This window comes from Melospiza georgiana, chromosome 24, assembly GCF_028018845.1.
Source record: "Melospiza georgiana isolate bMelGeo1 chromosome 24, bMelGeo1.pri, whole genome shotgun sequence".
Taxonomy (NCBI): domain Eukaryota; kingdom Metazoa; phylum Chordata; class Aves; order Passeriformes; family Passerellidae; genus Melospiza; species Melospiza georgiana.
Genome location: NC_080453.1, coordinates 8,436,985 through 8,464,687, shown reverse-complemented (window position 1 = coordinate 8,464,687; position 27,703 = coordinate 8,436,985). Strand labels below are relative to the sequence as shown.

General features: G+C 61.2%; 6 protein-coding genes across 9 annotated transcripts; 4 read left to right on the top strand and 2 right to left on the bottom strand.

The window, feature by feature from the left end:
• Window positions 1-365: 365 nt before the first annotated feature.
• On the top strand, window positions 366-1,415 carry CNR2 (cannabinoid receptor 2). The gene has a single exon (XM_058040382.1). The coding sequence runs from the start codon at window positions 366-368 to the stop codon at window positions 1,413-1,415; it is 1,050 nt and encodes a 349-aa protein (XP_057896365.1).
• Window positions 1,416-2,643: 1,228 nt separating this feature from the next.
• Window positions 2,644-7,274, top strand: FUCA1 (alpha-L-fucosidase 1). The gene is made up of 8 exons (XM_058040381.1): window positions 2,644-2,987; window positions 3,785-3,919; window positions 4,111-4,248; window positions 4,829-4,934; window positions 5,263-5,463; window positions 5,564-5,754; window positions 5,921-6,020; window positions 7,054-7,274. The coding sequence occupies exons 1-8, from the start codon at window positions 2,644-2,646 to the stop codon at window positions 7,192-7,194; spliced, it is 1,356 nt and encodes a 451-aa protein (XP_057896364.1). The 3' UTR covers window positions 7,195-7,274.
• Window positions 7,275-7,833: 559 nt separating this feature from the next.
• Window positions 7,834-12,841, top strand: HMGCL (3-hydroxy-3-methylglutaryl-CoA lyase). Of its 3 annotated transcripts, none has more exons than XM_058040385.1 (9): window positions 7,834-8,287; window positions 9,322-9,411; window positions 9,614-9,721; window positions 10,057-10,152; window positions 10,667-10,815; window positions 11,123-11,186; window positions 11,491-11,679; window positions 11,931-12,056; window positions 12,296-12,841. In XM_058040385.1, exons 1-9 carry the CDS (start codon window positions 8,237-8,239, stop codon window positions 12,395-12,397), a joined length of 975 nt encoding a protein of 324 aa, XP_057896368.1. In that variant the 5' UTR covers window positions 7,834-8,236; the 3' UTR covers window positions 12,398-12,841. The 3 variants fall into 3 exon arrangements, with proteins under 3 accessions (XP_057896368.1, XP_057896366.1, XP_057896367.1); XM_058040383.1 differs by lacking the exon at window positions 7,834-8,287 and adding an exon at window positions 8,445-8,501; XM_058040384.1 differs by lacking the exons at window positions 7,834-8,287; window positions 9,322-9,411 and adding an exon at window positions 9,203-9,321.
• Window positions 12,842-13,495: 654 nt separating this feature from the next.
• On the top strand, window positions 13,496-17,108 carry GALE (UDP-galactose-4-epimerase). The gene is made up of 11 exons (XM_058040196.1): window positions 13,496-13,535; window positions 14,279-14,404; window positions 14,481-14,596; window positions 14,854-14,967; window positions 15,090-15,266; window positions 15,351-15,464; window positions 15,544-15,610; window positions 15,698-15,783; window positions 15,894-15,971; window positions 16,082-16,196; window positions 16,273-17,108. Exons 2-11 carry the CDS (start codon window positions 14,284-14,286, stop codon window positions 16,326-16,328), a joined length of 1,044 nt encoding a protein of 347 aa, XP_057896179.1. The 5' UTR covers window positions 13,496-13,535; window positions 14,279-14,283; the 3' UTR covers window positions 16,329-17,108.
• A 613-nt stretch (window positions 17,109-17,721) lies between these two features.
• LYPLA2 (lysophospholipase 2) lies at window positions 17,722-25,159 on the bottom strand. Of its 2 annotated transcripts, none has more exons than XM_058040163.1 (10): window positions 25,079-25,159; window positions 22,702-22,805; window positions 21,815-21,846; window positions 21,158-21,223; window positions 20,789-20,836; window positions 20,565-20,635; window positions 20,259-20,332; window positions 20,052-20,153; window positions 19,775-19,951; window positions 17,722-19,302 (listed from the first exon to the last, which is right to left on the bottom strand). In XM_058040163.1, exons 2-10 carry the CDS (start codon window positions 22,777-22,779, stop codon window positions 19,252-19,254), a joined length of 699 nt encoding a protein of 232 aa, XP_057896146.1. In that variant the 5' UTR covers window positions 22,780-22,805; window positions 25,079-25,159; the 3' UTR covers window positions 17,722-19,251. The 2 variants fall into 2 exon arrangements, with proteins under 2 accessions (XP_057896146.1, XP_057896145.1); XM_058040162.1 differs by lacking the exon at window positions 25,079-25,159 and adding an exon at window positions 24,713-24,887.
• Window positions 25,160-25,367: 208 nt separating this feature from the next.
• On the bottom strand, window positions 25,368-27,498 carry PITHD1 (PITH domain containing 1). The gene is made up of 6 exons (XM_058040324.1): window positions 27,304-27,498; window positions 26,614-26,657; window positions 26,435-26,512; window positions 26,210-26,314; window positions 25,845-25,953; window positions 25,368-25,634 (listed from the first exon to the last, which is right to left on the bottom strand). The coding sequence occupies exons 1-6, from the start codon at window positions 27,484-27,486 to the stop codon at window positions 25,533-25,535; spliced, it is 621 nt and encodes a 206-aa protein (XP_057896307.1). The 5' UTR covers window positions 27,487-27,498; the 3' UTR covers window positions 25,368-25,532.
• Between the last annotated feature and the right edge of the window lie 205 nt (window positions 27,499-27,703).

Genomic DNA, 27,703 nt, shown 5'->3' with positions numbered 1-27,703 from the left:
TGTGGTGTCCCCCTGAGCTGTCCCTTCCAGTGCTGCTGGCCCTGAGCAGTGAGTCCTGGTAAATCTGGCTCAGGATTTGTACAATTCTCAGTGTTGCTGCTTCCCTCTTGTGGTGTGCCACTGAGGTGGTACAGCCAGGCTTCCCCTGGGCTGTGGGAAATGGGTCTCAGCCAAAGAACCAGCTGGGAAAAGCATGGAAGTTGGGCTGATTTAATTTTCCTTACTTGCTTCTAAAGAGAAGAAAGCATCTTGGGTAAATTTATTGCTTGTTAAGTCCTCTTCACCTCCACCTTTTCCAGAGCACCTGAGGAAGTGCAGAGGGAAGCAGCAGGCTGTCTGTGAGCTCCCAGCTCCAGGTCACCACCATGGATTCCTGCAGGATCCCTGCAAACGCCTCCAAGTGCAGCGGGACCACCATGGAGTGCTTCATGGTGCTCAGCACACAGGCACAGAAGATAAGCATTGGTATCCTGTGTGGCCTCTTTGGGACAATGTGTGTTTTTGAGAACTCTCTGGTGCTCTACCTGATTTTCTCATCCCCTGGGATCAGGAAGAAGCCTTCCTACCTCTTCATCGGCAGCCTGGCCCTGGCTGACATCCTGGCCAGCATCATCTTTGTCTGCAGCTTCGTGAACTTCCACGTGTTCAACGAGGCTGGTTTCTCCAAGGAGGTGTTCCTGCTGCAGCTGGGAGGGGTAAACACGTCCTTCTCAGCCTCCCTCAGCAGCCTGCTGCTCACGGCCCTGGACCGCTACCTCTCCATCAGCCGGCCCTCGGAGTACAAGCTCCTGATGACCAGGAAAAGGGCCTGGACAGCCCTGGCAGTGCTCTGGGTGACCTGTGCCACCATCGCTGGCCTGCCCCTGCTGGGCTGGAACTGCTGCACGCTGGATTCCTCCTGCTCCGAGCTGTTCCCCTTTGTGGATGACAATTACCTGTCGGGCTGGCTCTGCTGGGTCGTGGTGCTGCTGGGCTGCATCGTCTGTGCCTACGCCCACGTGCTCTGGAGGGCTCGGCGGCACGTGGCCTACATGGAGCAGCACCAGGCACAGGCAGGGAAGCAGAACAGCAGGATGAGGATGGACGTGATGCTGGCCAAGACCCTGGTGATGGTGCTGGCTGTCCTCATGCTCTGCTGGTCCCCCGTGCTCGCGCTGATGATCTACAGCATCTTCGGCAGGCTGAGCGACCGCCTGCGCAAGGTGTTCGCCTTCTGCAGCACCCTCTGCCTGCTCAACTCCATGGTCAACCCCATCATTTACGCCCTGAGGAGCAAGGAGCTCTTCTCCTCCCTGAGGAGGGTGCTGTCCCACTTCAGGAGGCAGCTGAAGGCCCCTGAGGAGAGCCCAGAAGCAGAGAGCAACCACAAGTCCTCCGTGATAGAGACCGTCTGCGAGGACACGCACACCGTGTAGGGAGGCACCGGGGCAGATCCACCCACTCAGCCTGCAAGGAGCAGTCTGGATCACTTTTCTTTTTATTTTCTCTTCTGATGGGAGTTGAGGGGTCAGCTGTGATGGGGAGACAGCTCCTGCTGATGTCACCCTTCAATGCTGGGACATGAAGTGCACAAACTTTGCTCTCAGGCACAGGTTGGGATTGTTGGGGTGTCCTGTGCAGGACCAGGACTGGATGGTCCTTGAGGTGTCCCTTCCAGCTCGGGATATTCCATGATTCTGTGATAATCTCCCACCAGGGGAGGTTCAGGTTGGACATCAGCAGGAATTTCTTTATGGAAAAGCTTTGGAAGGAGATGCCCAGGGAGGTTTGGAGTCCCTGTCCTTGTAGGTGTCACCTGGATGTGGCACTCAGTGTTCTGGGCTGTGACAAAGTGAGGACTGGTCACAGCTGGGACTCGATGATCTGGGAGGGCTTTTCCAACCTCTCTCTGTGGCTTAAGGACTTGGCCAGAGCTGGGGCAGACAGGACCTTGCAGGCAGCACATTTCTTCCAGCAGATTTCAGGAGAACTGACCGAGCCACACGGGTGTTTGTGAGATGTTATGTGATTAAACATTCAAGCCATTTTCCAGGACTTTCTTCCTTTTCTTTCCTGGTGTACAAAGTTCTCCAGGTGACAAGGTTAAGCCCAAACTGGGGCAGATACTTTGAGCACGAGGAACTTGATTGGGGTTGTTTTTCTGCAAATTACGCAAAAGCAGCACTTCTGACTGAATGGACAATGAAATGGGACAGGGCCATTCACCGGTGACCTGGAGCAGCTGGGCTCCTGCCAGCCCCCAAAATGCCTCCAACAGGGATGAGCCTGCCTGGGGCACAGCCACGAGGCCCTTGCACTCTGCCCTGTGTCCCGGAGGATGCAGTGCCCAGGCTCCCCAGGGAATGGGCACAGCCCCGAGGCTGCCAGAGCCCCAGGAGCCTTTGGACACGGCTCCAGGGATGCTCAGGGTGGATTATTGGGGTTTTCCCTGGTGTTCCTCCATCTCTTCCCAGGATATTCTTCAATTATTGGGATTATCCCTCCATCCCTCCCCGGGACATTCCCCAATTTTTGGGCTATCCCCGGTGTCTCCCATCCCTCCCCGGTTCATTCCCCGCCGTGCCCGCGGGCAGCTGTCGGGCCCCAGCCTCGAACCCGCGGCCCCGGGACCCGCGGCGTGGGTGACGTCACGGGGTGCCGGCCATGGCGGCGCTGGCCCTGCTCGGTGTGGCGGCCGCGCTGGGCCCGGGCCTGGCCGCGCCCCGCTACCGCCCGGACTGGGCCAGCCTGGACGCGCGGCCGCTGCCCGCCTGGTACGACCGGGCCAAGGTGGGGGTGTTCGTGCACTGGGGGGTGTTCTCCGTGCCCGCCTGGGGCTCCGAGTGGTTCTGGTGGCACTGGCAGGGCCAGCACGATGCCGCCTACGAGAGCTTCGTGCGCCGCCGCTTCCCGCCCGGCACCACCTACGCGGAGTTCGCGCCCCGTTTCACCGCCTACGACTTCCAGCCCCGACAGTGGGCACAGCTCTTCCAGCGGGCCGGGGCCAGGTCAGCGCCGGGATGGCCGGAGCTGGGGTCCCTGAGGGGATGAGTGCCATGGTCGGGGGTCCCTGAGGGGATGGGGGGGTCCCTGAGGGGATGGGGGGTCCCTGAGGGGATGAGTGCCATGGCCGGGGGTCCCTGAGGGGATGGGGGGTCCCTGAGGGGATTGGAGATCCATGAGGGGTGAGTGCCATGGTCAGGGATCCCTGAGGGGATGGGGGGTCCCTGAGGGGATGGAGGAGTCCCTCAGGGGATGTGTGCCATGGCTGGGGGTCCCTGAGGGGATAGGGGGTCCCTCAGGGGATGGGGGGTCCCTGAGGGGATTGAGTGTCCCTGAGGGGATGAGTACCATGGCCAGGGGTCCCTGAGGGGATAGGGGGTCCCTGAGGGGATGGAGGAGTCCCTGAGGGGATGAGTGCCATGGCTGCGGGTTCCCTGAGGGGATAGGGGGTCCCTGAGGGGATGGAGGAGTCCCTTGGGGGATGAGTGCCATGGCTGCGGGTTCCCTGAGGGATTGGGGGTCCCTGAACAGTGCTGGGCATCCCTGAGGGGTGCTGAGAAGATGAAAGCTCTTGCTCTTTCCTAAGTACTTCCCGTTCATTCTTTCCCAGCATTAAAATCCACTATCTCTTATTCTTGTATTTGCTTCTAAACCCAAGGGATAGTGACAGAGTGCTCCTCACAGTGTGGTTATCCAGTGCCTTGCTGGATAAACTCCAGTTTTAGTGACTGGGATTGCAGTAGGGCCGGGAAATATTTCATTTGTTCCTTTGCCATCCCAACAATTCCTTTTCTCCTCTCAGATACGTGGTCCTGACCACCAAGCACCACGAGGGCTTCACCAACTGGGGGTCGCCAGTGTCCTGGAACTGGAATTCTGTGGATACAGGGCCCCGCCGGGACCTGGTGGGAGAGCTGGGAGAGGCCCTCAGGGAGAGGTGAGGCCCTGGCAGGGAGCTCTGCTCTGAGAGCAGTGAATGCTCCTGGCTCTGCTTGACAAACAGCAGAAAACCCTGTGAAAAATGGAGTGCTTGCAAATGATGAAAAATAATAATGCCAGTCATTTAATTTCCACTTATTTCTAATCCCCACTGAAGCCTGACTCTCCCCTCTGTGTTTTGTCCTTCAGCAACCTCCGTTATGGGCTGTATCACTCCCTGATGGAGTGGTTTAACCCTCTCTACCTTGCTGACAAACAAAATGACTTCAAGACCCAGAGCTTTGTTTTGAAGAAGACGATGCCAGAACTTTATGATCTTGTCTTAAAGTAAGAGCCACAACCAGCTCAGTATCACCAGCATTTCCTGGTTTCAGTTCTGTAGAGAAAGGTGCAAAGAAGAGAAATGTTGATTTTTGTCGAGGCAAATTCTCTTTGCTAAGCAGTAATTAGAAAAGGGGTTCAGTTTTAACCTGTGGAAGGTCTGATCTGTAGAATAACCAGGGACAAATTTTTTCCTGCAATTCCCTTTAATCCTGCCTTTGTGCAGGGGGGCTGGAAGTGGAACAAACTGTTCAGTATTTAGTAGAACAGAAAAGTGATTTCATTGGGAATTTACATCCTTGCCTTGCTGACAAAAATAAAAGGCTTGGGCTTGTGAATTGTTGCCCCAGCTCAAGAATGTGCACTTTGAGGTGCCAGATTCTGGGTTTTTTGGAAGAACTGCACCCTCTCTTGAGCTGTGGATCTACACCTTCTTCTTTGCTGCTGCAGGAACCTCCCTTAGAGCTTTGTGTGAAGCAGAAAATGAAGCAAAATCCTCCTGGTGATGGCAGGCAGTGGGAAGGGGAAGAAACAGAGTGTGGCAGGAGCAGATGAGCCTTATTGAAACAACTTCTGTCTCTCTTAGATACAAACCAGACCTGATCTGGTCGGATGGGGACTGGGAGGCTCCAGATTCCTACTGGAATTCCACCTCTTTCCTTGCCTGGCTCTACAACGACAGCCCCGTGAAGGTACCAGTGCCTGCTGCCCCTCCTGGCTCTGGGTGGGTGTGGGAGGGCAGGAGGCTGTGGGGTGTGGGATCAAACCAGAAACCTCCTGGACATTTGGTGTGTTTTATTCTCTGGCAAAAAGAGAACCTTGGCTGTGCTGCTGGGACAGCTCCAACCTTTGATGGACACTCAGCTTTGTTGTCCTGCCTGAGCAGAGGGAGGCATTCAGCCTTCTCAGTTGGGTTTCCATCACACTGGGAATTTTTGGTGCTTCCTCAGGGGGGTGGCTGCCAGCTGGACAGCCCAAGAACAGAAGGATCTGTGCCCTGAGCTGTTTTCCTTCTCTCAGGACACCGTGGTTGTCAATGACCGCTGGGGTCGGGGCTGCTCCTGCCGCCACGGGGGTTTCTACAACTGTGCTGACAAGTTCAGGCCAGGCACGCTGCCCCAGCACAAGTGGGAGATGTGCTCCTCCCTGGACAGGCTCTCCTGGGGCTACCGCAGCAACATGAGCCTGCCCGAGGTCATGGATGAAACGAGCATGATCGAGGTGAGAAACCTGACCTGAATAGCCTGGGGGGATTGCTGGGAGGGAGGGGTTTCTGTGTGTCTGAGGTGAGGATAATGTTATCTTGCTTTATCTGCCGCAGGAGCTGGTGCAGACTGTGAGTTTGGGTGGCAACTACCTCCTCAATGTGGGGCCTACAAAAGAAGGGGTGATTGTCCCCATCTTCCAAGAGAGACTCCTGGCCCTCGGGAGGTGGCTGGACACCAATGGAGAGGCGATTTATGAGTCCCAGCCTTGGAGGGTGCAGATGGAGAACACCACAGACACTGTCTGGTGAGGGCCCTGCTGGTGTTTATTTCTTACCTTTTCCTAAATTTGGAGCTGGGGGCAGTGGGTGACACCTGTGTGGTGACAGAGGGCAGAATTGTGTTCTTGTGCTGTCTGGGCAGGTGAGGTTTGTGCCTGGTGCCCTTCCCCTGCTGAACTCCTGCTCCCCCAGGTACACCTCCAAGGGACCCGTGGTTTTTGCCATCTTCCTGCTGTGGCCTCGGGACAATGTCCTGCACCTGTCCTCACCCATTGCATCCCCAGGCACACAGGTGAGGGACTGAGCACACACTGAGAGCATCTGGGGGCGTTTGGGGCTGGGAAGGGCCAGCCTGGATTGGTTCAGGAGCTGGGGGACTGGGGAGGTGTGGTGGTGTTTGCAGGGGTCTGAGGATGAAGGAAGAGAATCTTGACTCCATGTTTGAGAAGGTTTGATTTATTATTTTATGATATATTTTATATTAAAACCATACTAAAAGAATAGAAGAAAGGATTTCATCAGAAGGCTGGCTAAGAATAGAAAAAGAATGATGACAAAGGTTTGTGACTGAGACAGTCCAGAGAGCTGGGCTGTGATTGGCCATTAATTAGAAACAACCACATGAGACCAATCCCAGATGCACCTGTTGCATTCCACAGCAGCAGATAATCAATGTTTGCATTTTGTTCCTGAGGCCTCTCAGCTTCTCAGGAGAAAAAGATCCTAAGGAGAGGACTTTTCAGAAAATCTCGTGGCTACAGGGAGGGTGTTTGCTGTGGGCTCCTTGCAGCACCCCAGGCTGTTCCCCAGGCTTTGGCTCACATGGAACGTGGCACAGGAGCTGCCAGGGAAGATTCCAGTCCTGGGCTGTGTTGATCCTGCTGTTGCAGGGGAGGGAAGCAGGAGGGGCTGTCCTGCAGCCCAGGGGCAGTGCCCTGCTGGTGGCACATGTCACCGTGACGCACACGTGGCAGTGGCCTTTGCTCTGAACAAACACGGGCAAAGCATCAGCAACAAACAAACCCCAAACAACAAACTGCAGCCTGCTGTGGCCTCCAGACACCCCTGTGTCACCCCTGTGCCACCTGAGCCATGGCTGGGTACCCCAAACAACAAACTGCAGCCTGCTGTGGCCTCCAGACACCCCTGTGTCACCCCTGTGCCATGTGAGCCATGGCTGGGTACCCCAAACAACAAACTGCAGCCTGCTGTGGCCTCCAGACACCCCTGTGTCAGCCCTGTGCCATGTGAGCCATTCCTGGGGACCTGCTGAGGGCTGCTGAGCCCCAGCTGAGTGTCCCCTTCCTTCCTTCCTTCCTCTGCAGGTGACACTGCTGGGCTTTGCTGGCACTCTGGAGTGGCAGATCCAGCCAGGGGCAGGGATGCTCATTACCCTGCCCTGCCTGCTGCCATCTCCCCTCCCTCCCCAGCCTGGCTGGGTGGTGAAGCTCGAGGGGGTGAAGTGATGCCTGTGGGGGGATCGCAGCATCTCCCAGTGCCTTTCTTTCTGATTGAAGCCAAGAGGAATTTTATGTTTCACATTGAATACATTATTTTTCACTTGAGAGAATCTCTCCTCCAGTCTCTGTTGCCTTGTGTCACTTCAGTGTTGGTTGGAACAGTTGTGATCAGCTGCTTCCATGATGAATAAATCTAATGGACCTTCCTGGAAGAAATCATCTGTAAAGATACACAGATCCATCAACAAACTTTTATTGGTATTCTGCTGGACACAGCTACAACAAAAGATTTTGTTCTTAGAGAACTGAAGAGACTCCACTGCTGTGAATTGCACTGGTGACTTCTGCTGGCACTCCTGAACTTGTGAACTTTGGGTTCCAGTGAGAGCTGGGCTCCTGCGTGGCTGCTGAACTTCCCAAAAAGGGTTGAGCAGTGTGGGTGTGAGTGATGGGGCTGCTCCCAAGGGCACACCCAGGTTGCTGTGAAGGCACCACAGCGTTGATGGCACCCCAAGCATTGCAGGCACCCCAAACGTTGCAGGCACCCCAAGCATTGCAGGCCCCACAGCGTTGCAGGCACCCCAAACGTTGCAGGCACCCCAAGCATTGCAGACCCCACAGCGTTACAGGCACCCCAAACGTTGCAGACCCCACAGCGTTACAGGCTGGCTGTTTTGTTCCCGTCCCGGCTAAACCTGCCAGGACACGCTGAGCTGGAGCAGAGCCCCGAGGCACGGCCACGTGCGGAGCCGGTGCCGTGGGCGCCGTTACCCAAGGGACAAACAAACATCCACCGGCACCGAGTGCCAGGACCCGCTCACGGGAGCGCCGCCGGTGACGCCGTTACAAACAAAAAAAATGCGACAAACGGGGACAACGGAGCGATGGCCTCTGCCTCACTGCCCCAGCAGCGGTGCCGGTGACCCCTGGCGCGGAGCGGGGCCCGCCCCAAACAAACAGCTCGGTGTTTACTCGGCGCACCGGGCACCGGCAAAGCCCCGCTATAAGGGCGCGGCGGGCGCGGCGGCGGGGCAGAGCGCAGGGGAAGATGCCGCGCTGTGACACGGGCTGCGCGCCGCGGGACGGCGCCTGGGGACAGGCACAGGGACAGGGACAGGTACCGGGACCGGGACCGGGGACGGACGGGACGGCGCCGGTGCCACGAGGGGCCGCGCTCACGTGACAGCAGCGGCCACGCCCCCAGGGCCACGCCCCCGGTAGTGTCACGTGCCGGGGGTGTGTGCGGTCACGTGAGCGCGGCGGACATGGCGGCGCGGCGGCTCCTGCCCCGCTGGGCGGGATCGCTGCGGCCCGTGAGGGAGCGGGGGCACCGGGAACGGGGCACGGGGATCGGAACCGGGACAGGGGGACCGGGGGCACCGGGAACGGGACAGGGGGATCGGGGGAGAAAAGGGACCAGGGGATCGGAACCGGGACTGAGGGACCGGGGGCACCGGGAACGGGGCACGGGGATCGGAACCGGGACAAAGGGAGCAGGGGGATCGGGGGAGAAAAGGGACCAGGGGATCGGAACCGGGACAGGGGGACCGGGGGCACCGGGAACGGGGCACGGGGATCGGAACCGGGACAGGGGGACCGGGAACGGGGCACGGGGATCGGAACCGGGACAGGGGGACCGGGGGCACCGGGAACGGGGCACGGGGATCGGAACCGGGACAGGGGGACCGGGGGCACCGGGAACGGGGCACGGGGATCGGAACCGGGACAGGGGGACCGGGGGCACCGGGAACGGGGACAGAGAGACCAGGGGGAATCGGAACTGGGACAGGGGGAGCGGGGGCACCGGGAACGGGACAGGGGGATCGGGGGAGAAAAGGGACCAGGGGATCGGAACCGGGACTGAGGGACCGGGGGCACCGGGAACGGGGCACGGGGATCGGAACCGGGACAGGGGGACCGGGGGCACCGGGAACGGGACAAGGGGATCGGGGGAGAAAAGGGACCAGGGGATCGGAACCGGGACTGAGGGACCGGGGGATCGGCACCGGGGGCAGAGGGTCTGAGGGGATCGGAACTGCGGGAAAAGGGACCGAGGGCACCGGGACAGACCCGGACGGGGCCAGCATGGGGGGATCGGTACCGGGGCCCGGCTGACCGTGCCCTCCGTGCCAGGTGAGCTCCGCTGCGGCGGCGGGCGGGCCGTACCCGAAGCGAGTGAAGGTGGTGGAGGTGGGGCCCCGCGATGGGCTCCAGAACGAGAAGGTAACGGCGGCTCCCGGCTCCTCCCGGGGGGTTCTCCAGCCCAATCCCCCAAACGCCCCCCTGTGCCCCCCAATGGGGTGGGTTTTCTTTAAATACTGCTTTTTTCATGTTGAAAATTCTCTGGTTTTTATTTTTCAGTGGTGGAAGAGTTTACTGTGTAAATAATAACTTTAAGTAATTTTTCTTTTCTTGTTCTTCTTAGAATCTTGTGCCCACCCCAGTGAAGATCAATTTAATCAACATGCTGTCAGAGACAGGGCTGCAGGTCATAGAGGCCACCAGCTTCGTGTCCCCCAAGTGGGTTCCTCAGGTCAGTGTTCACACAGGATTTGCAGTGCTGTGCTCTGAAAGTGCAGCAATCCAGTGCTTCTGCTGGCTCCCAACTCCCTGTTACTGGGCAGGAGGAGTTAAAACATCCCAGAGCTTCCCTTTGGACCCTGGACAGGGCAGAGGGACACACAGGTCACACACAAACTGTTTGTGCCTGCCTGGGTGACCCCTGGCCCCTCGCAGGCTGCAGCTCTGTTTGCTTTAGGAGGCTCTGATCCCTGCACATTTCTGTTTTCTTTACAAAAAGGAATTTTAGTGATGATTTTCTGGCAGGCAGAAGTGCAGAACCCTGACGGACATTTCTTTGCTTTGCAGATGGCTGATCACACCGAGGTGCTGCAGGGCATCAGGAAATGCCCTGGGATCAGTTACCCCGTGCTCACCCCAAACCTCAGGGGCTTCCAGGCAGCGGTGAGGGCTGGGGGCACCCCAATACCCCCCTGGGCTCTGCACTGCCCCTGCTCCTCTGCCTTCCCCCTTTCCCAGGCACCCTCAGGGCTGTCCTGCTGGTTTTGCTGCAGAATGAGCTGAGGGAAGGATTGGGATGTCTGGGGGAAATGGTTTTGTAAAATGAGAGAGGTGCAGTCAGGGATTGCAGATCACAGAGACACTGAGGAGGAGAAGAGCCCCGAGATCTTCAAGTCTAAATAAGCAAGGCAGATTTATTTAGGAACAGAGGAGCCTCTGTAAAGGGAGGTGTTTATGGGCTGCTTTGAGACATCCCTACCAAGAGATGCTTCTGAAACCCTTGGATTAACTCTTGGCCATGAAATCATGAAATTGGGGCTCTGTTTGTCATTTCCCTCACAAGAAAAATCCCCTGGCTTTGATTTAAGTGCTGGGGCAAGGCTTGGAGCTGCTGATCTCAGGCTCTTTTCCAGCCTCACTGGTGCTGTGGTTCCAGTTTGGGATTTTCTGTTTGCAGGTGGCAGCAGGGGCCAAAGAGGTGTCGATCTTTGGGGCAGCATCCGAGCTCTTCACCCAGAAAAACATCAACTGCTCCATCGAGGAGAGCCTGGAGAGGTTTGAGGAGGTGATGAGGGCAGCCAAGGAAGCCAGCATTCCTGTCAGGGGGTAAGGCCTTCCTGCTGGAGCTCACCCACATTCACTTGGGGTCAGATTTTCTTGGCCAGCATCCCACATGGAGGTACACACATCACACCCCCAGCAGCCCTCTGGGCTCATCTTGGCAAATTTTACACCCATGGAAGGAGAAATTGGTGAAACCCTGTAACCTTTGGCCACGGGAATATAAAATTGATTCTCCCATCTTGCAGACATGGAAGGTGCACAAATCCTGACTGATTTGTCAGTAGAATCAGATTTGTCAGTAGAATTGCCCTTTTCCAGCTAAAAGTTTGGGGGTTTTTTTTAACCACAGATACGTTTCCTGTGTCCTTGGATGTCCCTATGAAGGGAAGATTTCTGCAGCTAAAGTTGCAGAGGTGAGTCACTCATGAGAGTCACTCATAAGAGTCCCACAGCCAGGACTCCTGAGAGGGCTCTGGTTGATTTTGATGGATGTGAGGTGGGCACTGGGGGTATGGAAGGGAATATCCAGGTCCTCAGAGGCTGAAAGGGGGAACTGAGGGGGGTTTGGATTTTTAATCCCTGAGTGGAGTGTCCAGGGGATCATGGTGCAGCGAGAATCAGCTCTGAGGAGGGAATGAGTGTCCAGGGGATTTTGTGCAGCAGGAATGAGCTCTGGGGAGGCAGGATGCCCTCTGATGCCCTGCTCTCTTGCCCTAGGTCTCCAAGAAGATGTACTCCATGGGGTGCTACGAGATCTCCCTGGGGGACACCATCGGCGTGGGCACCCCGGGCTCCATGAGGGAGATGCTGGCAGCGGTGATGAAGGAGGTGCCCGTGGGGGCTCTGGCTGTTCACTGCCATGACACCTATGGCCAGGCCCTGGCCAACATCCTGGTGGCCCTGCAGGTAGGATCCCCGCTCTGCACCACAAATTCTCTACAGGGAATTCCTTAAAGGACCTCAGAGCCCATCTTGTCCCACCCCCTGCCCGTCTGCCACTGTCCCAGGCTGCTCCAAGCTCGCCCAGCCTGGCCTGGGGCACTGCCAGGGATGGGGCAGCCCCACAAATGGAGCAGCTGCCCTCGGGGAGTTTGGGCTTGCTGGGAATTGCAGATTTGTGCTCCCAGAGCAGCCCCTGAGCCGGGCTCTGTTTGCAGATGGGGGTGAGCGTGGTGGACGCGTCCGTGGCCGGCCTTGGGGGGTGCCCCTATGCCCAGGGAGCCTCTGGGAACGTGGCCACAGAGGATCTGGTGTACATGCTCAACGGGCTGGGCATCCACACGGTGAGTGCCACCCCGGGCTCTGCTCAGGGCAGCAGCCTGGGCTGCTGGGGGCAGGACAGGGGCAGTGTGAGATGGGATATCAGGGAAAACATCCCTGGCAGGGTGGGCAGGCCTGGCACAGGTGCCCAGAGCAGCTGTGGCTGCCCCTGGAGTGCCCAAGGCCAGGCTGATGGGGTATGAGCCACCCTGGGGTGGTGGGAGATGTCCCTCAAGGCATGTCCTGGGCCTTTGCCATGCAGGGGGTGGATCTGCAGAAGCTGATGGACACGGGCACCTTCATCTGCAATGCCCTGAACAGAAAAACCAACTCCAAGGTGTCTCAGGCCTCCTGCAGACTGTGACACTGAGTGGGAATTCTCCTTGGATCAAGAAATCGAGGATCCAGCCCTGGCTGGGATTCCTGTCTGACCTCCTGAGCTCCTTCCCGGCTCAGCATTTGAGAGGAAGCCCAAAATCCACCAGAATTAGGAAGAAGTGAGAGAATCTCCTGTTAGATTGTGTTCTATTGGACCTTGAGGCTGTCCCCATGTGCCTTGGAGAGGGGAGGACGTGGAGGGGCACAGGAGAGCCCTGAGCACAGATTTTGCAGTTGGAGCTCAGCTCCAGCTCAGGCTGTCCCTTCTCCCCTCTCTCCCCTCCACAAATGTCCAAAGGCTGAGCCCAAACCTCCCCTGGGGCCCCCTCAGCCTTCAGGGCTGTGTGTGCTGCTGCTCTGTGTATCTGTTGTAAGATACCCTGGCACACCAGGAGTAATAAACACGTTATTTAATAATCTAAACTGAAAATTTGATTCAGCTGAACCAACAAAGGAGCTTTGGCTGCTGGCTTGGCTCCAGGTGCCTCTTGTGCGTGGAAATTGCACCATCGTGGGCTGGGGGCGAGGAATTCCTTCCACCCTGAGAGCAGAGAGTGAAACTCCTCAGGTGCTCAGGTCCTTGGGAACTGCCCCCAGCTCTTTTTAAAGTAATTTATGGAGGAGTTTATTTGTGAGACTGGAGAGAAGCACAGGAACTTTGTCCTTTGAGGGCCAGGACAGGTGTGAGGCTGCGTGTGCCTCCTCTCCACATGACTGCAATAAACTGTAACAAAAAGTTACCAAACCTTCACTAATGAACGCTGCAGAAATGGGGCGGAATGGGGCAATAATTTGGGGTTTTGGGGTAATAATTCGTGATTTTGGGGCAATAATTCAAGGTTTTGGGACAATAATTCGGGGTTTTGGGACAGTAATTCGGGTTTTTGGCCTCCTCCCGCCGCCAGGGGGCGCTGCGGCACCGAGCTCCCCGCGGTGGCCCCTCCCCCTTCCGCGCGCACCAATGGCCGCCGTCCCCCGCGGAGTTTTGTCCCCGCCGTCGCCCCGTAGCTCTGACACGTTTCCATGGAGGAGCCGCGCGCGTGGCGCCGAGGGGCGGGGCCAAGGCCCGGCCTTAAAGGGGCCGCGCCCCTCACGGGGCTGAGCGGGAGCGGCGGCAGCGGCGGGTGAGAGACCGGGGGGTAACCGGGGGGGATCGGCGGGAACGGGTGTGCTGCCCTGCCCTGCTGCCTTTAGTAGGGACATCCAAACACCCGCGGCTTGGGGCACCCCCGCGCTCTGGAGCGATTCCGGTCCCCGGTTCTGCTCCTCGGCCCCGGGACCCTCCGCTCCTCCCGGGCCGTCCCCGCTCCCGGCTGAAATCCGCGATATTTTGCCTTTCACCGGGCCCGGTGCTGTTTCCCCAGCCCGGGAGTTTGGGGGGTCCGGTTGGGGCCGCAGCTCCGGAGGGAAATGTCCCGGTCCCGGTCCGGGTCCTCCCGGGGCTCCCGCCCCTACCCGGGCCGGAGGTCCCGGGGGTCCCACGCGTATCCCCGGCTGTCCCCGAGCCCTCCCTGCGGGGCTGGGAAACGGAGCGGCTGAAGGGCAGAGCTGGTACCCCGCGGAGACCACCCCAATTCATTCATTGATTAATGAGTTAATGAGTTAATTAACAGCGAGAACTGCTGCCCCGAGGGGGACAGGTGAGCCCCGGGTGTAACAGGAACAACCCGGACTCGTCTCCGGGAGGTGCCACCTCCGTGTCCGGGAGGTGTGACCGGCCCCGCCCGTCCCTCGGCAGCACTGAGCTGGCCGTGCCGTGCCGTACCTGTACCGGGCCGTGCCTGTACCGGGCCGGGCCGTGCCTGTGCCGGGCCGTGCCGTGCCTGTACCGGGCCGTGCCCACCCCGGCTCTGCGCTTCCCCCGCAGGAGCCATGGCCGAGACCATCCTGGTGACGGGCGGCGCCGGCTACATCGGCAGCCACTGCGTGCTGGAGCTGCTGCAGGCGGGCTACGAGCCCGTGGTCATCGACAACTTCCACAACGCCATCCGAGGTACGGCAGCCCCGGCCCGGCCCCGAGCCCGGCCTGGGCCCGGCTCCAGCCCCTCACTCCCCTCCATCATCCCCAGGCTCCGAGGAGCTCCCCGAGAGCCTCCGGCGGGTGCAGGAGATCGCGCACCGGCCCGTGCTCTTCCAGGAGCTCGACATCACGGACCGGGCGGCGCTGCAGGAGCTCTTCAGGAAGGTGCGAGCGGGAGCTGCGGGGCCCGGGGCGGCTCCGGGAACCCTGGCAGGGGTGGGAGCCACGGGAGAGGGAGGGAACGCGGTGCCCGCTCCTGTGGGAGCGCCCCGGGCCGGCTGGCCGGGGATCCGGGGGGATCCTGGGGGATCCCAGCCCGTTCCCGCTGTCCGGCCCCCGATCCCAGCCCGTTCCCGCTGTCCTGCCCCCGATCCCAGCCCGTTCCCGCTGTCGTGCCCCTGATCCCAGCCCGTTCCCTGCAGCACCGCTTCTCGGCCGTGATGCACTTTGCGGGGCTCAAGGCAGTGGGGGAGTCGGTGCAGAAGCCTCTGGAATATTACAGAGTGAACCTCACCGGGACCATCGGGCTGCTGGAGGTGAGAGGGGCCGGGGTTGATCCCGGGCTGCTCCCGCTGCCCTGCCCAGGCCCTGCCAGCACCCCAGGCTGGCACCAGGGCTGGCACAGGGCTGCATCAGCGCTGCCCATCGCTCCTCCCAGACCATGAAGGCCCACGGCGTGAGGAACATCGTGTTCAGCAGCTCTGCCACCGTCTACGGGGATCCCAAGTACCTCCCGCTGGATGAGAATCACCCGGTGGGGGGCTGCACCAACCCCTACGGCAAATCCAAGTTCTTCATCGAGGAGATGATCCGGGATCTCTGCAGAGCAGAGAAGGTGAGGAGCTGCCCCGTGGGGCTGAGTCCCCACACTGCTGTGTCCCCACGGGGTGACCCGGCAGCCCTGTCCGTGTGTCCCCAGGACTGGAACGCCGTCCTCCTGCGCTACTTCAACCCCATCGGCGCCCACGAGTCGGGGATGATCGGGGAGGACCCTCAGGGCATCCCCAACAACCTCATGCCCTACGTGGCTCAGGTAGAGCCCCCAGAGCCCCCGGGGATGCCAGGGAGGGGACACAGGTGCTGGGGCTCCACGGGGCTGTCCCTCTGTGCAGGTGGCAGTGGGACGCCGGGAATTCCTGAGCGTCTTTGGGAACGACTACAAGACCGACGATGGAACGGGTGCGTCAGGGGGTGGGGGAGGTTGGCATGGGGGAGGTTGGGATTCCCAGAGCCCTGGCCCTGCCCTCACCCTCTGCATCCCCACAGGAGTCAGGGATTACATCCACGTCGTGGATCTGGCCAAGGGCCACATCGCTGCTCTGAAGAAGCTCAAGGAGAACTGTGGCTGCAAGGTGCCAACCTCGGGGTGCTGCCAGCCCTGGGGGGGTGTGGGGGTGCCAGTGGGGGCTGAAAGGCACCTGGCCCTTCTCCCTTTGATCCCTGTCCTTTATCCTCCTCCCAGATCTACAACCTGGGCACAGGCACCGGCTACTCCGTGCTGCAGATGGTGCGGGCCATGGAGAAAGCCTCGGGGCGGGAGGTAAGGGCAGAGCTGCAGGGGCACAGGGGGGCAGCAGCTGCTCCCACAGGGCCCCTGATCCCCCCCAGACCCCTGGGACCCCCCAGCCCTCAGCGCTGCTCTCCCTGCAGATCAAGTACCGGATCACGGCGCGGCGCGAGGGGGACGTGGCCTCCTGCTACGCTGACCCCGCGCTGGCCGAGCGGGAGCTGGGCTGGAAAGCTGCCTTTGGCCTGGACAAGATGTGTAAGGGCATCCCCTCCCGGGCACAGCGGGCACTGCCAGCCCCCTGCCCTCCCTCACCTCCCTCCTCCCGTTCCAGGTGAGGACCTGTGGCGGTGGCAGCTGCAGAACCCCACGGGCTTCAGCAAGAACTGAGCTGTGACCGAGGGCTGGCTGAGCCCAGCATGCTGTGAGCCAGCCCTGCCTCCTTCCCGAGGGCTGTCACTGTCCTGGGAGGGCATTTCCAGCTCCCCTCCTGCCTCTGGCACGGGGCAGGAAGGCTGGAGCATCCTCAGCCTCCCCCCTCCTCATCCTCATCCCCCAGGTCTTTGCATCTCACAGAGCAGAACCACAAGGAACACAGAACAGAGCCAGGGCCTGGAACCCCCATGGGAACCCCCAGGGGCTGCAGCCAGCCCGGGCTGGGAGCTCCTGGGCCCTCCCTGTGCCCTGGACATGCAGCCCTGGGGCAGCAGAGTCCTGCTGAGCCCAAACCGTTCCCTCCTGCCCCACCTGGCCCAGGGGGAGCCCAAGGCCCCTGTGCCCCTGCCCTGGCACAGACAAGGCACCAGGAACCTCCCACAGGGACCACTCACATTCCAAGGCTTCCTCCACTCCCCCTTTTCCCCCAGCATGGTTTTGGGGACCAAATCTCATCTCGCCCCTCTCCTGCTGAGCTGGAGAAGCCTCTGCCCAGGGCTGTGCCAGCCTGGCTGCCCACAGCCCCCTGGGTGCCCGCTCCGGGCTCCTGTGGCAGCCACTGCCCACAGCCCAAGGCTGCCAAGAGCCAGCCCTGCCCTCCTGTCCCACACTGCTCCCGTTTATTCCTGGCAGCTCCCAGGGCAGGGATGACGCAGCCGGCCCCGTGTGCTGTCGGCTGGATGAATAACTTATGAATTGAGCTTTTGATTTGTTTTTAAAATAAACTTTCCTACTTTCTAAGTGGCAGCTTTGTTCTGCTTCCCCTCAGCCAGAGCTGCTGCCCCCATAAATGGCACCCTGGGGCCTCATGGAACCTGATTCCACCCCAAATCTCCCATCCTGCCTGGCCAGGGATGACGCCAGCTCAGCTCTGGGCTAAGTTGAGGATTTATTTCACCTTGGTTCTCTGTGGAACACACACACACACAAAAAAAAACCCCCAAACATGTACAAGGAAGACAAGAGAGAGAAGAAAAATAACCAAAAGAAAAACCAAACCCAAAAGGAAAAAAGAAAAACAGAAGAAAAACCCCAAAGCTGTATTGAGGAATGGAGAGAAGCCGTTCTCCCTCCCGGGTTCCAGGGAGTGAGCAGGAATGCTCTGCACAGGGCTGGGCCTGGGCCCCGTCACACACGGTTCCAGTTCACAGTCACACAGGTCAGTCTGTCCATCTGCAGCCCCTGGTGCCCCAGGGAGCTGCCATCCCACCCCTGGTAATGCAGGGAGCTGCCATCCCACCCCTGGTGCCCCAAGGAGCTGCCATCCCACCCCTGCCAGCCCCAGGGAGCTGCCATCCCACCCCTGCCAGCCCCAAGGAGCTGCCATCCCACCCCTGCCAGCCCCTGGTGCCCCAAGGAGCTGCCATCCCACCCCTGCCAGCCCCTGGTGCCCCAGGGCACTGCCATCCCACCCCTGCCACCCTCTCGTGCCCCCCAGCCAGGCCTGGGGGGCAGGGGCACAGCAGCATTAAAACACAGCATGAAAGAGCCCAGGGCAGGGCAGAGCTGGGTACCCCTGGTGCCAGCAGCAGCTCTGCTGCTTTCACACTTCCTAAAAGGAGCAAAAATGGGAAGGCCAAGCCCAGGGCCCAGGCAGGGCGGGCCCCACTGCACTCTCCAGAGGGCAGTTATTGCTTTGCACAGCCCGGGCAGGAGGGGCAGGGCTGGGGCAGAACTGCTGGGGCTGAGCCCCCCAGGGCAGCCCTCAGCTCTCTGGGGCAGGGCAGGGGCAGCAGGGCCAGCCTGGGGAATCTGGGGGTGCCCTAAAAGCCGTGATCAGCCCCGAGAGGGGGCTCAGCCCAGGGAAAGGGGGTGAGGGCAGAGCTGCTCCACAGCCGCTGCCCTGGGCCCTGTGGGAGGGGAGGGTCAGCCAGGAGCCCCCCCAGAGGAGACATTCGGGGCCCCAGCACGATGCCAGCATTCAGAGGGGACAAGCCACAGGTGATTGTACATGGGGTGGCAGGGTGAGCCCCGGGGGCACACAGGGAGGGGCACAGCAGCAGCCAGGCTCAGATGATGGCTGGGAGCAAAGCTGCTCCTTCCAGCTGCACCAGGAGCCAAAGCCGGGGTGCAGGGACCCCCCCTCCCCGAGGCAGCCCCAGTCCAAAGGGAAGGACGAGTAGCAGCAAGAGAAGACGTTGAAACGGGGCCGGTGGCTCCGTGAGTGTAAACGAAGCTTTGGGGCTCCCAGGGTGCAGAGCTGGGCTGGGAGGGGGGGAGACGCCTCTGGGATGGAGATTGTAAAAGCAACAAGAGGAGGAGGAGCAGGAGGAAGGAGGTGATTATCCCAGGAGGGCAGAGCCGCCCCGCTGGCTGAGGGGAGTGTGCGTGTGTGACAGGCAGGGCCGTGCGGAGCCGCGCTGGCCCTGCCCGCGGCCCGGGCAGCCTTTGGCGGTGCCAGCCCAGGGCAGAGCCCGCCCCGGGGCCTGCAGGCGCCCGCAGGGGAGTCCCGGGTTCCTGAGCCCTCGCCGAAAACCCGCGAGTCGCCTGAGGGAGGCCAGGGCAGAGCTCCGAGCCTCGGGGGTGCCCAGCCCGCCCCGCTCCTCCCGCCGCAGCCGGGCACGTCCCGCCCTAATACTGGTACAAAAACCCCAAACCCAAAACCTCACCCGCGCCGTGCCAGCCCCGCGGGGCGCCGGGCCGACGGTGACCTTCCCCGGAGCCAGAGCAGGAGCGAACGGGCCGCTGCCAGGCCCGCCTCAGGCAGCTCCGGTGTGGGCTCCGGGAGCAGCGGGACAGCCCCGGCCGGGGACGCGGTGCAGGGGCGGGCACGGGGGGTGCGGGAGGTGCGCTGGGGGGGCCATGGCTTCCGTTGGCAGCGGGCGGGGCGCGGGGACACCTCGGCACCCTCCCCTGCGACAGTCCCGAGGGGCTCGGCTCAGATCCGGGGCAGCAGCTTCTCGATGAACTCCTTCACCGCCATCATCTCCTGCGGGCGGCGCACGGCCGTCACACCGGGGCTGCCCCAGGGGCGGGCTGGGCCCCAGGAATGGGGAACGGGGCTCCCCAAAGGCTGGCATGTGCCCAGGGAACGGGGCTCAGGGCTCTGCATCTCCCCGAGGCCAGGATAGGGCTCTGTACCCTCCCAGAGCAAGTATATCCCATGTGTTCCCAACCCTGCCTGACCTGCGGTGCTGGGGTTGGTCCCAAAGATCCCAAAGGAAAGGGACCCACAAGGATTCACAGCCCAGCCCTGCCCAGACCCCCCAACAATCCCACCCTGGGCATCCCTGGCAGTGCTATCCAAACACTCCCATTCCCTGGGGAGCCTGGGCAGTGCCAGCACCCTCTGGGGGAAGAACTTTTCCCTGAAATGCACTCCAGCCCTCCCCTGGCACAGCTCCAGGCCATTCCCAGGGGCCCCGTCACCGATCACCACCCCCAGCACTGCCAGCACTGACCTGAGGACAGGAACTGTGCATCACTCCAGGGAAGGTTTTGAACTGCACCTTGGTGGGGGTGACCACAGACTTGAGCTTCTCGGCCGTGAGGGCCCCGAAGCGCACGGGGATCATGGGGTCCAGCTCCCCGTGGCACTGCAGGATGGCAATGTCCTTGTTCACGCCGTTGTTCGCCGCCTGCCAAAAGGAGGGAGGGGACACTCGGGTGAGGGGGCACCAACCGTGCTCCGTGTCCCCAACACGAGCCAGCAGATCCTCCTGGTGAGGGCAGGGGTACCTGAGGGAAGGCCTTGTGCAGCGGGAGCCAGCAGCTGAGCGCCACGATGCCGGCCAGCTGGTGCTGGCACGTCAGAGCCGTGTACAGCGACAAGGCACCGCCCTGCAGGGGGAACAGGCACTCAGTGGGGACCCACGGGGGTGCAGGGACACCCCCAGGGCCAGCTCACACCCTGTGACAGGTGGAGCAGGAACTGGGCACCCTCACCTGTGAGAAGCCCCCCAGGATGATGCGGTTGGGGGGGATCCCGTTCTTCATCTCGTGCTCGATGATTGCTTTAACTGCAAGGAGATGGAGAAATGGCTGAGTGGAAGGGGAAAGGGCTGGAAAGCATCACCCCAAGCTTCAGGGACAGGGAGGTGCCAGAGATGCCAGGGGGAGGTGCCAGGGGAAAGTTTGCTGGGGTCACAGGGCAGCAGAAACAAAGGAGAGGTGGAAGGAAGGCTCCTGCTGCAGCCACAGCGAGGGAGAGGCACACGGCAGCTCAGCACCTCCCCTCACAGAGCTCCTTACTGTTTTCTGCAGCTTTCTTGATCCCAGCCTCATCCTCAGGTGCATCTGGAGTCAGTCCCATCAGGTCAAACCTGGGGGAAGCAGCAGGGTCAGCCAAAGCCTCTCCCAGCACCCCGAGTGTGGGGAGGCAGGAGCTGGGGGGCTCTGCCCTTCCCCACGGGGCAGTGGATTTTGTCCCCCATCCCTCTCGCTCCCCACCCAGGCCTGTCCCCCACAGCACTGACCAGGAGGGCATCACCATCTTCATGTTGAGGGTCACCGGGATCCGGGGCCTGTGGAGGAACATTTGGGGTGGTTGAGCTCAAATCTGAGGGGAGCAGGAGGGCTGAGACCCCTCCCCTCCCTGCTGAGCCCCCTCCTGCCTGAGCAGGGATGCACTGGGAGCTCCAGAGCTCTCCCTGCAGCCAGCAGGGATAAACAAGACAGGAAAGAAAAGAGCCTCTGGTGCTGCTCACTGTGTGGGAACACGGAGCAGGAGCTGACCATGGCAGCAGAGCTGGGCAGCCCTGCTGGCCTCAGGCCTTCCCCAGCAGCCCTGGCAGCCTCAGGGACCCCCAAGAAGCCCCCCAAGAACCCCCCAGGGCAGCACTCACGCGTGAGGGCAGATGTACTTCACGTAGGGGAGGCGGATGGAGGACAGAGCATCGGCCCAGCTGTGCCTGGGGAGGGACAGGAGATTAATCTAAGGCTTGTCTGAGCCGTTTTCCCAAACCCTGCTGCCCCCCAAACCCTCCCCTGAGCTTCCATCAGCCTGAACCCCCCCTGAAACCCTCCCAGAACTGATCCCATCTGGGCGGAGACCACAAAGCCCCAAAGCTGCAGGCAGGGAGGAGGGAATCCCCTGGACAAGGGAGAGCCCTTTGTCACCACCATGGGACCCCGAGGTGGCCTTGCAGAGCAGAGATGCCCTGGTGCAGGCCCAGCCCAGCTGCCAGCCCTGGAAGAGCTGCAGTGCTTATCAGCAGTGCTTATCAGCAATCCCCAAGGCAGCACGAACACGAAATCCACCCGCGGGGGGTGGGGGGCTGCCAGGCTGCCGGGATCATGAATATTTAAGAGCAGCCAGCTCTGGCAGCAGCAATTCCCTGCCATTCCCTGCCAGGCTGGTGGTGCAGGAGGGGCTGCAGACCCCAGCCCAAAGCCCCACACAGATCCTGGAGGTGCCCTGAGGGAAAACAGCAGCAGCAAAAGGGCAGGATCTGCATCTGGCATCCACACGTCCCGGGCAGAGCCAGCTCAGGGACACTCACCCCGTGTCTCCAAGGCCATGGAGGAAAATGACCTGTTAAACACAGAAGGAAGGGAATTAGCTGGTGTGAGAGTCACAGAGGGATGGGCTGGGCTGCAGGGAGGTGGCAAATGGACACTTAGTCACCCACTGGAAGAGGCTGGAATGGGTGGGTCAGGGATGTGCTGTCATCCTGCCACAGAGCTGCCACGGGCAGCTCCCAACTCCTCCGCCCAGCACAGGGACAGGGAGTGACACACCATCCCACCAGGATGGCACCAGGGCACCGACCCAGCCTGAACCCCAGAATGGGCTGGAAGGGATCTCAAAGCCCCTCCAGTGCCACCCCTGCCATGGCAGGGACACCTCCACTGTCCCAGGGTACTCCCAGCCCCATCCAACCTGGCCTGGGCACTGCCAGGGGCAGCCCCAGCTGCTCTGGGCACCTGTGCCAGGGCCTGCCCACCCTCCCAGGGAGCAATTCCTCCCCTGTATCACCAAGGCCTCACAAATCCACCTCCCCATGCTTTTCATCTCAGGCTCCAGCAACCTCTAAACCTCGGGGAGCAGAGGGAGGCAGCCTGCAACCCCAGGGAAGGACAGAGTGGGGGGGTTCCTTTGGGAGATCTGCTTTTAAAAGCTGAAACCCCAGGGCCTTGACAAGCTGAGCTCCCACCCTGGAGCAGACAGCACAGAGGGAAGGGAAGGGAAGGGAAGGGAAGGGAAGGGAAGGGAAGGGAAGGGAAGGGAAGGGAAGGGAAGGGAAGGGAAGGGAAGGGAAGGGAAGGGAAGGGAAGGGAAGGGAAGGGAAGGGAAGGGAAGGGAAGGGAAGGGAAGGGAAGGGAAGGGAAGGGAAGGGAAGGGAAGGGAAGGGAAGGGAAGGGAAGGGAAGGGAAGGGCAGCCCTTACCGCGGCGGTCTCCCGCTCTGCCCCTGACACGGTGACAGCGTCGGCGAGGAGGGGGACAGACATGTTGTTACCACACATACACCGAGAGGGGTGAGCACTGGCACCTGCGGGCACAGCCTGGGGTCAGGCAGGAAAACAAACAACAAGCCTCCCACCCCCTTTGGCAGCTGCTGCACCCACAGGAGCAGCTGTTTGGAAGAAAACAAAGAGCAGTCTGCTGGTGGAACACTCCACGGTGTGGCCTGGCAGTGCTGGAGGGGCAGGAGCAGCCAAGGCTCCGCGCGTGGGGTGCTGGAAGTGTTAAAATTAGCCTGGAAATGGAAATTACAGCTCAGAGCCAAAGTTGTTCCTGTGGCTGCACCAGCGTGGGCAGAGGGTGGTCAAAACAGCCCAGACTCAGCATCCCTGCACCCTTCCCTCATCTCTGCAGGTCAGGCAGCCCAGCCTCAGCATCCCTGCATCCTCCCCTGAGCTGGGCAGGAGCCTGACCCACATCTGCTCCCAGCAGGAAGCAGGAAACCCTCGGCACACAGAACAGGCTCTGCTGCACCCACAGAGGTCCAGCCCTGCTTTATGGGGCTGCTCAGGATGAAGCAGAGCACTGGGAGCTGCTCTGAGCCCCCCCAGTGATGGGAGACAGCCTGGTGGCTGCCCAGGGCAGCAGGCAGGGTCAGCACTGCTGTCCTGTCACTGCCAGATCCCACAGAGCACCCAGCCCTCAGCCACAGCAGCTCCAACACATCACAAATCACAGCTCCCACAGTGCCCTGACCCCACTGGCCAGCAGCACTAATTAGATCAGAGCTTGTTCAGGGCACTGCCTTTATCCCCCAGGAACAGGATCAGCCTCCAGAGCACCATCACAGAACATCCCGAGCTGGAAGGGATCAAGGATCATCCATCCATCCCCAAACCCTGCACAAACCCCCCAACAACCCACCCTGAGCATCCCTGGGCTGGTGCCCAAACACTCCTGGAGCTCTGGCACCCTCTGAGGGAAAACCTTTCCCTGAAATCCAACCTAAACCTGCCCTGGCACAGCTCCAGCCTCTCCCGAGGTCCTGTCCCCATCCTTTCCTCATCACACTCTGCCCCACCATCCCAGATCACCCCAAAGCTCCCCCAAAGCGCCAGCAGCCAGCCTTACCCAGGAGAAACAGCCTGCTGTGTCTGCCAGCCCGGCCAGGACCTGCCCGACTCGTTCCACCCACTGCTCGTCAGCGGCTTCCCCACTCAAATAAAAACAAAACCACCGGGGACAGAGCAGCTCCCCGGATCTGACACAGCCCCACGGCCCACGGGCACTCCAGGGGCAAAACAACCGGCCAGGAGAGAAACCACAGCTGCCAAAAACCCGGCCAGGAGAGAAACCACGGCTGCCAAAAACCTGCCAGGAGACGAGGGACAGCCAGGAATAACAGCACTGTCCCCTGGCAGGGATGGGACATGCTGCTTGCTGGGAAACACGGGATGCTTAGAGATGCCCCAGACATTCCTGCTGGAAACCCTGAAATTCCTGCTGGGAACCCCAAAAAATTCCTGCTGGGAATCGCCACACATTCCTCCTGAGAACTCCAAACATTCCTGCTGGGAACTCCAAACATTCCTCTTGGGAATCCCAAAATTCCTCCTGGGAACCCCAAAAAATTCCTACTGGGACCCCCAAACATTCCTGCTGGGAACCCCAAGCATTCCTCTTGGGAATCCCAAACATTTCTCCTGGGAACCCCAAAAACTTCCTACTGGGATCCCCAAACATTCCTCCTGGGAATCCCAAAATTCCTGCTGGGAATCCCAAAAAATTCCTCCTGGGAATCCCAAAATTCCTGCAGGCAATCCCTGCCGGGGATGCTCCTGCCCCGCTCCTGGAGGGAGCACAATGGGGATGAATCCCCTCAGCCGTGCCCGTGTGGGTGTAATGGCACAAACACAGAGCCAGGAGGTGAATCTGGGTCCGATCCCGCCGTGTCGCACCCACCGGTGCCACCGGATGTTAATCAGCGTTAATTACCGTGCCTCAGCCTCTCCCCGGGCCCGCGGGGAGCGGAATCCAGCGGGGGCTGCAGCGATGGAGGCGGGATCCCCGGTGCTCCGCCAGAACCGGAGCTCCCTGCAGGCTGCGAGGCCCCGGGGGCGGAAAGTCGCAGCCCCATTATCTCAGCGAGGCCCACCGAGCCAGAACCGCGTCCGTGCACCGCCGTTAATCCCCGTTAAAGGCCCCGCCGCCCCCCCCACATCCCCGCGGCCCTCACGGAATGTCCCCCCCTCGTCCCACAGCAGTGGTACGGCCCCCCCGCCGCGCCGCCGCCCGGTTGCGCACCCCCAGCCCCCCCCGCAGTGCCCGGTGGTACGTGCCGCCCCCCCCCACTCCCCGCACCTCTCCCGGGCCCGGCGCGCGCGCTCCTCGCGGCTCCCCCGACGCGCTCCCACAGGAACTTCCGGCTGCGCGGCGGAAGTGACGCACGCACACCGGGAGCGACCGGGCGGCCATGATGGAAACGGGCACCGGGGCGCGCTCGGAACCGCGGCCGGGCCCTCGGGGATTATCGGTGACAAGGCCCGGTCCCGCCCTGCCCGCAGCGCCCTGCACCCCGCGGATGATCGGTCACGGGGACGGGAGGCCCCCGCCGCTCTCCCCGCCGGTGCCACCCGCGCACACGGGACGGACAGCGCACAGCTCGGCACCGCAGCGTGTTTATTGTCAGTCACAGCCGGTACCGGCCCCGCACACGGCTCGGTGCAGCCTCCAGAGCGGCCCCGCCGCCCCCGGGATGCCTCGCAGCGACCGCGCCGTGTCCGTCCCACAGCCCCGGTGCTCCGGTCGTGCCCCGTTAGGAGATGAAGTGAGTCTGGGGGGTGATCTGTTCCAGCTTGTGGTCGGCCGGGTTCGCCGAGGCTTCGTAGTTGCAGATGGTGACTTCGTGGCGATGAGCCTGGGTGGAGACGGGACGCTTAAAATCCGGGAAAAGCAGAATTCCAGAGGGAAAAGCAGAATTCCAAAGGGGAAAAGCAGAATTCCAAAGGGGAAAAGCAGAATTCCACGGGGGAACGGCAGAATTCCACGGGGGAACGGCAGAATTCCACGGGGGAACGGCAGAATCCCAGCCCCTCCCACACTCTGGGCTCTCTCTCCTCTCACTCACCTCCGTCCACTCCCCCTTCAGGCCGATATAAAAAATCTTGGTTGTCTCAGCTCCGAAGTTCTTTGGGAAGTGCATGGAGAGGTGGTAAACGTTGGAGAAACGGGCGATTCTGCAGGAAAACACACCCTGAGACCAGAGCTGCTGCTCCTGCACCTCCCCTGAGCCCAGCAAGGGGGGTTCCCTCACACCAGGGTGATCCTGCACCCCAGGAATTCCTGCCCCAGGCTCTGGGCAGGACAGAGCTGGGGGATAAATCCCCCTGAGGGCAGCTGGGAGCCCCTGCCCCGTGCTGCCCCTGCCCCAGGTGTGGGCAGGGCTCCCGTGGCAGGCAGGAGCAGCCCCAGGAGCCAGGGAATGGCTCGTACTTGGTGGGATATTCCAGCTCTCCCAGGGGATCCCGGCTCAGGCTGAAGGTCTGCTCTGGCTCCTTGGCTGTGTCATCAAAGGACATGTGAGGAATGTTCCTGAACCTGGCAGGACAGGGACGCACAGGGAGTAATTAACAGCAGGTCAGCTAATTGGATTCCATCCATTAGGAGAAATGGATTTATTTGGTGTCCCCTGTGAGGAGGGGAGCTGGTTTTACTCACAGCCTCATCTCAGCCGGGTGTGTCCCGTCGTCCTCGCCCATCACAATGACTCCTTTCAACTTCACACTGCCCGTGAACCTGCCCAGACACACAGAGCTCACCCCTGTGCCCTCCAGGCAGCCCCAGGGAAGGAAGGAGCCCTGGCAGCAGCCAGGGCAGTGCCAGGGGATGGAACTCACGGGATGTTGAAGAGCAGCTCCTCGTCATCATCGCTTTCCACAAACTGGGGACAGAGAGAAGAGCAGGTCAGGGGTGTGCAGGGGGTGCTGGGGACAGCTGGAGGGATCACCCCAGAGGGGTTTAGGGGGCCCTGATTCTCTTGCTCAGAGAATCCCAGAATGTTTAGGATTGGAAGGGACTCTGGAGATGTCACCAGGTGGGTTGGGGATGTCCCCACAGAGGGAGACTCCAGCCCTCCCTGGGCAGCTGTTCCAGGGCTCTGCCACCCTCGTGGCAAGAAGTTCTTCCTCACGTCGAGGTGGAACTCGTTGTGGTTTATTTTATGGCCATTGCTCCTCATCCTGTCCCTGAACGGAGTTTGGCGCTGTCCTCTGACACCCTTGGGGATATTTTATGGGTTTATGGGGTCCCCTCTGACACCCTTGGGGATATTTTATGGGTTTATGGGGTCCCCTCTCAGCTTCCCTCCTCCAGCCTGACCAGGCCCCGCTCCCACAGCCTCCCCTCATCACAGAGACGCTCCAGACCCCAAACCATCTTTGTGACCCCCTCCGGCAGCTCCTCCCGCCCTGAGCGGCCCAGGCCCGTACACCGCGCTCAGCTGGGGCTCCCTGGGGCCGAGCCGAGGGCAGGATCCCCTCGGTGCCCCGGTGTCCGCCCCGCTCCCCGGGCCCAGCTCCCCGTCCCACCTGCGAGCGGTCCCCGCGCTCCTCCCAGGGCCGGAACACGGTGGCTCCGGAGCCCTCGCGGCGCTCGTTGAGGCACTGCAGGCGCTGCCGGTCGATGCGCAGGTAGAGCCCCCAGGCCGCGCCGCGCTCCGCCGCCTCCTCCCCGCAGCAGCGGCACCGGCCGGGCCCGTGCCCGTGCGCCATGGCCGCGCCGCCACCGCCAGCGCGCATGCGCGGCGCCCAGACACGCCCACAGCGCCTCAGGACACGCCCCTCTGTCACATAAACCACGCCCATATTGCTCGTAGGCCGCGCCCACCTCCCTGACGTCACCGCATATGTTAATTAGATACGCCGTCGTGTGCATAGCCACGCCCGTGCAGGCCGGTGATTGGTCCGTTGTGTTGTGGTCACGCCCATA

Coding starts and splice junctions, on each gene's coding strand:
- CNR2 (XM_058040382.1), top strand. CDS start 366: ATGGATTCCTGCAGGATCCCTGCAAACGCCTCCAAGTGCAGCGGGACC.
- FUCA1 (XM_058040381.1), top strand. CDS start 2,644: ATGGCGGCGCTGGCCCTGCTCGGTGTGGCGGCCGCGCTGGGCCCGGGC. Junction 3,920..4,110: donor GGAGAGGCCCTCAGGGAGAG/GTGAGGCCCTGG, acceptor TTTGTCCTTCAG/CAACCTCCGTTATGGGCTGT. Junction 4,935..5,262: donor ACAACGACAGCCCCGTGAAG/GTACCAGTGCCT, acceptor TCCTTCTCTCAG/GACACCGTGGTTGTCAATGA.
- HMGCL (XM_058040385.1), top strand. CDS start 8,237: ATGCCGCGCTGTGACACGGGCTGCGCGCCGCGGGACGGCGCCTGGGGA. Junction 9,722..10,056: donor CCCCCAAGTGGGTTCCTCAG/GTCAGTGTTCAC, acceptor TTTGCTTTGCAG/ATGGCTGATCACACCGAGGT. Junction 11,187..11,490: donor CTGCAGCTAAAGTTGCAGAG/GTGAGTCACTCA, acceptor CTCTTGCCCTAG/GTCTCCAAGAAGATGTACTC.
- GALE (XM_058040196.1), top strand. CDS start 14,284: ATGGCCGAGACCATCCTGGTGACGGGCGGCGCCGGCTACATCGGCAGC. Junction 14,597..14,853: donor TGCAGGAGCTCTTCAGGAAG/GTGCGAGCGGGA, acceptor CGTTCCCTGCAG/CACCGCTTCTCGGCCGTGAT. Junction 14,968..15,089: donor GGACCATCGGGCTGCTGGAG/GTGAGAGGGGCC, acceptor CGCTCCTCCCAG/ACCATGAAGGCCCACGGCGT.
- LYPLA2 (XM_058040162.1), bottom strand. CDS start 24,854: ATGGGGCTGCGACTTTCCGCCCCCGGGGCCTCGCAGCCTGCAGGGAGC. Junction 22,806..24,712: donor CGGGGAGAGGCTGAGGCACG/GTAATTAACGCT, acceptor CTGTGCCCGCAG/GTGCCAGTGCTCACCCCTCT. Junction 20,636..20,788: donor AAGATGGTGATGCCCTCCTG/GTCAGTGCTGTG, acceptor TGCTTCCCCCAG/GTTTGACCTGATGGGACTGA.
- PITHD1 (XM_058040324.1), bottom strand. CDS start 27,486: ATGGCGCACGGGCACGGGCCCGGCCGGTGCCGCTGCTGCGGGGAGGAG. Junction 26,658..27,303: donor AGCGCGGGGACCGCTCGCAG/GTGGGACGGGGA, acceptor CTCTGTCCCCAG/TTTGTGGAAAGCGATGATGA. Junction 25,635..25,844: donor TGAAGGGGGAGTGGACGGAG/GTGAGTGAGAGG, acceptor GTCTCCACCCAG/GCTCATCGCCACGAAGTCAC.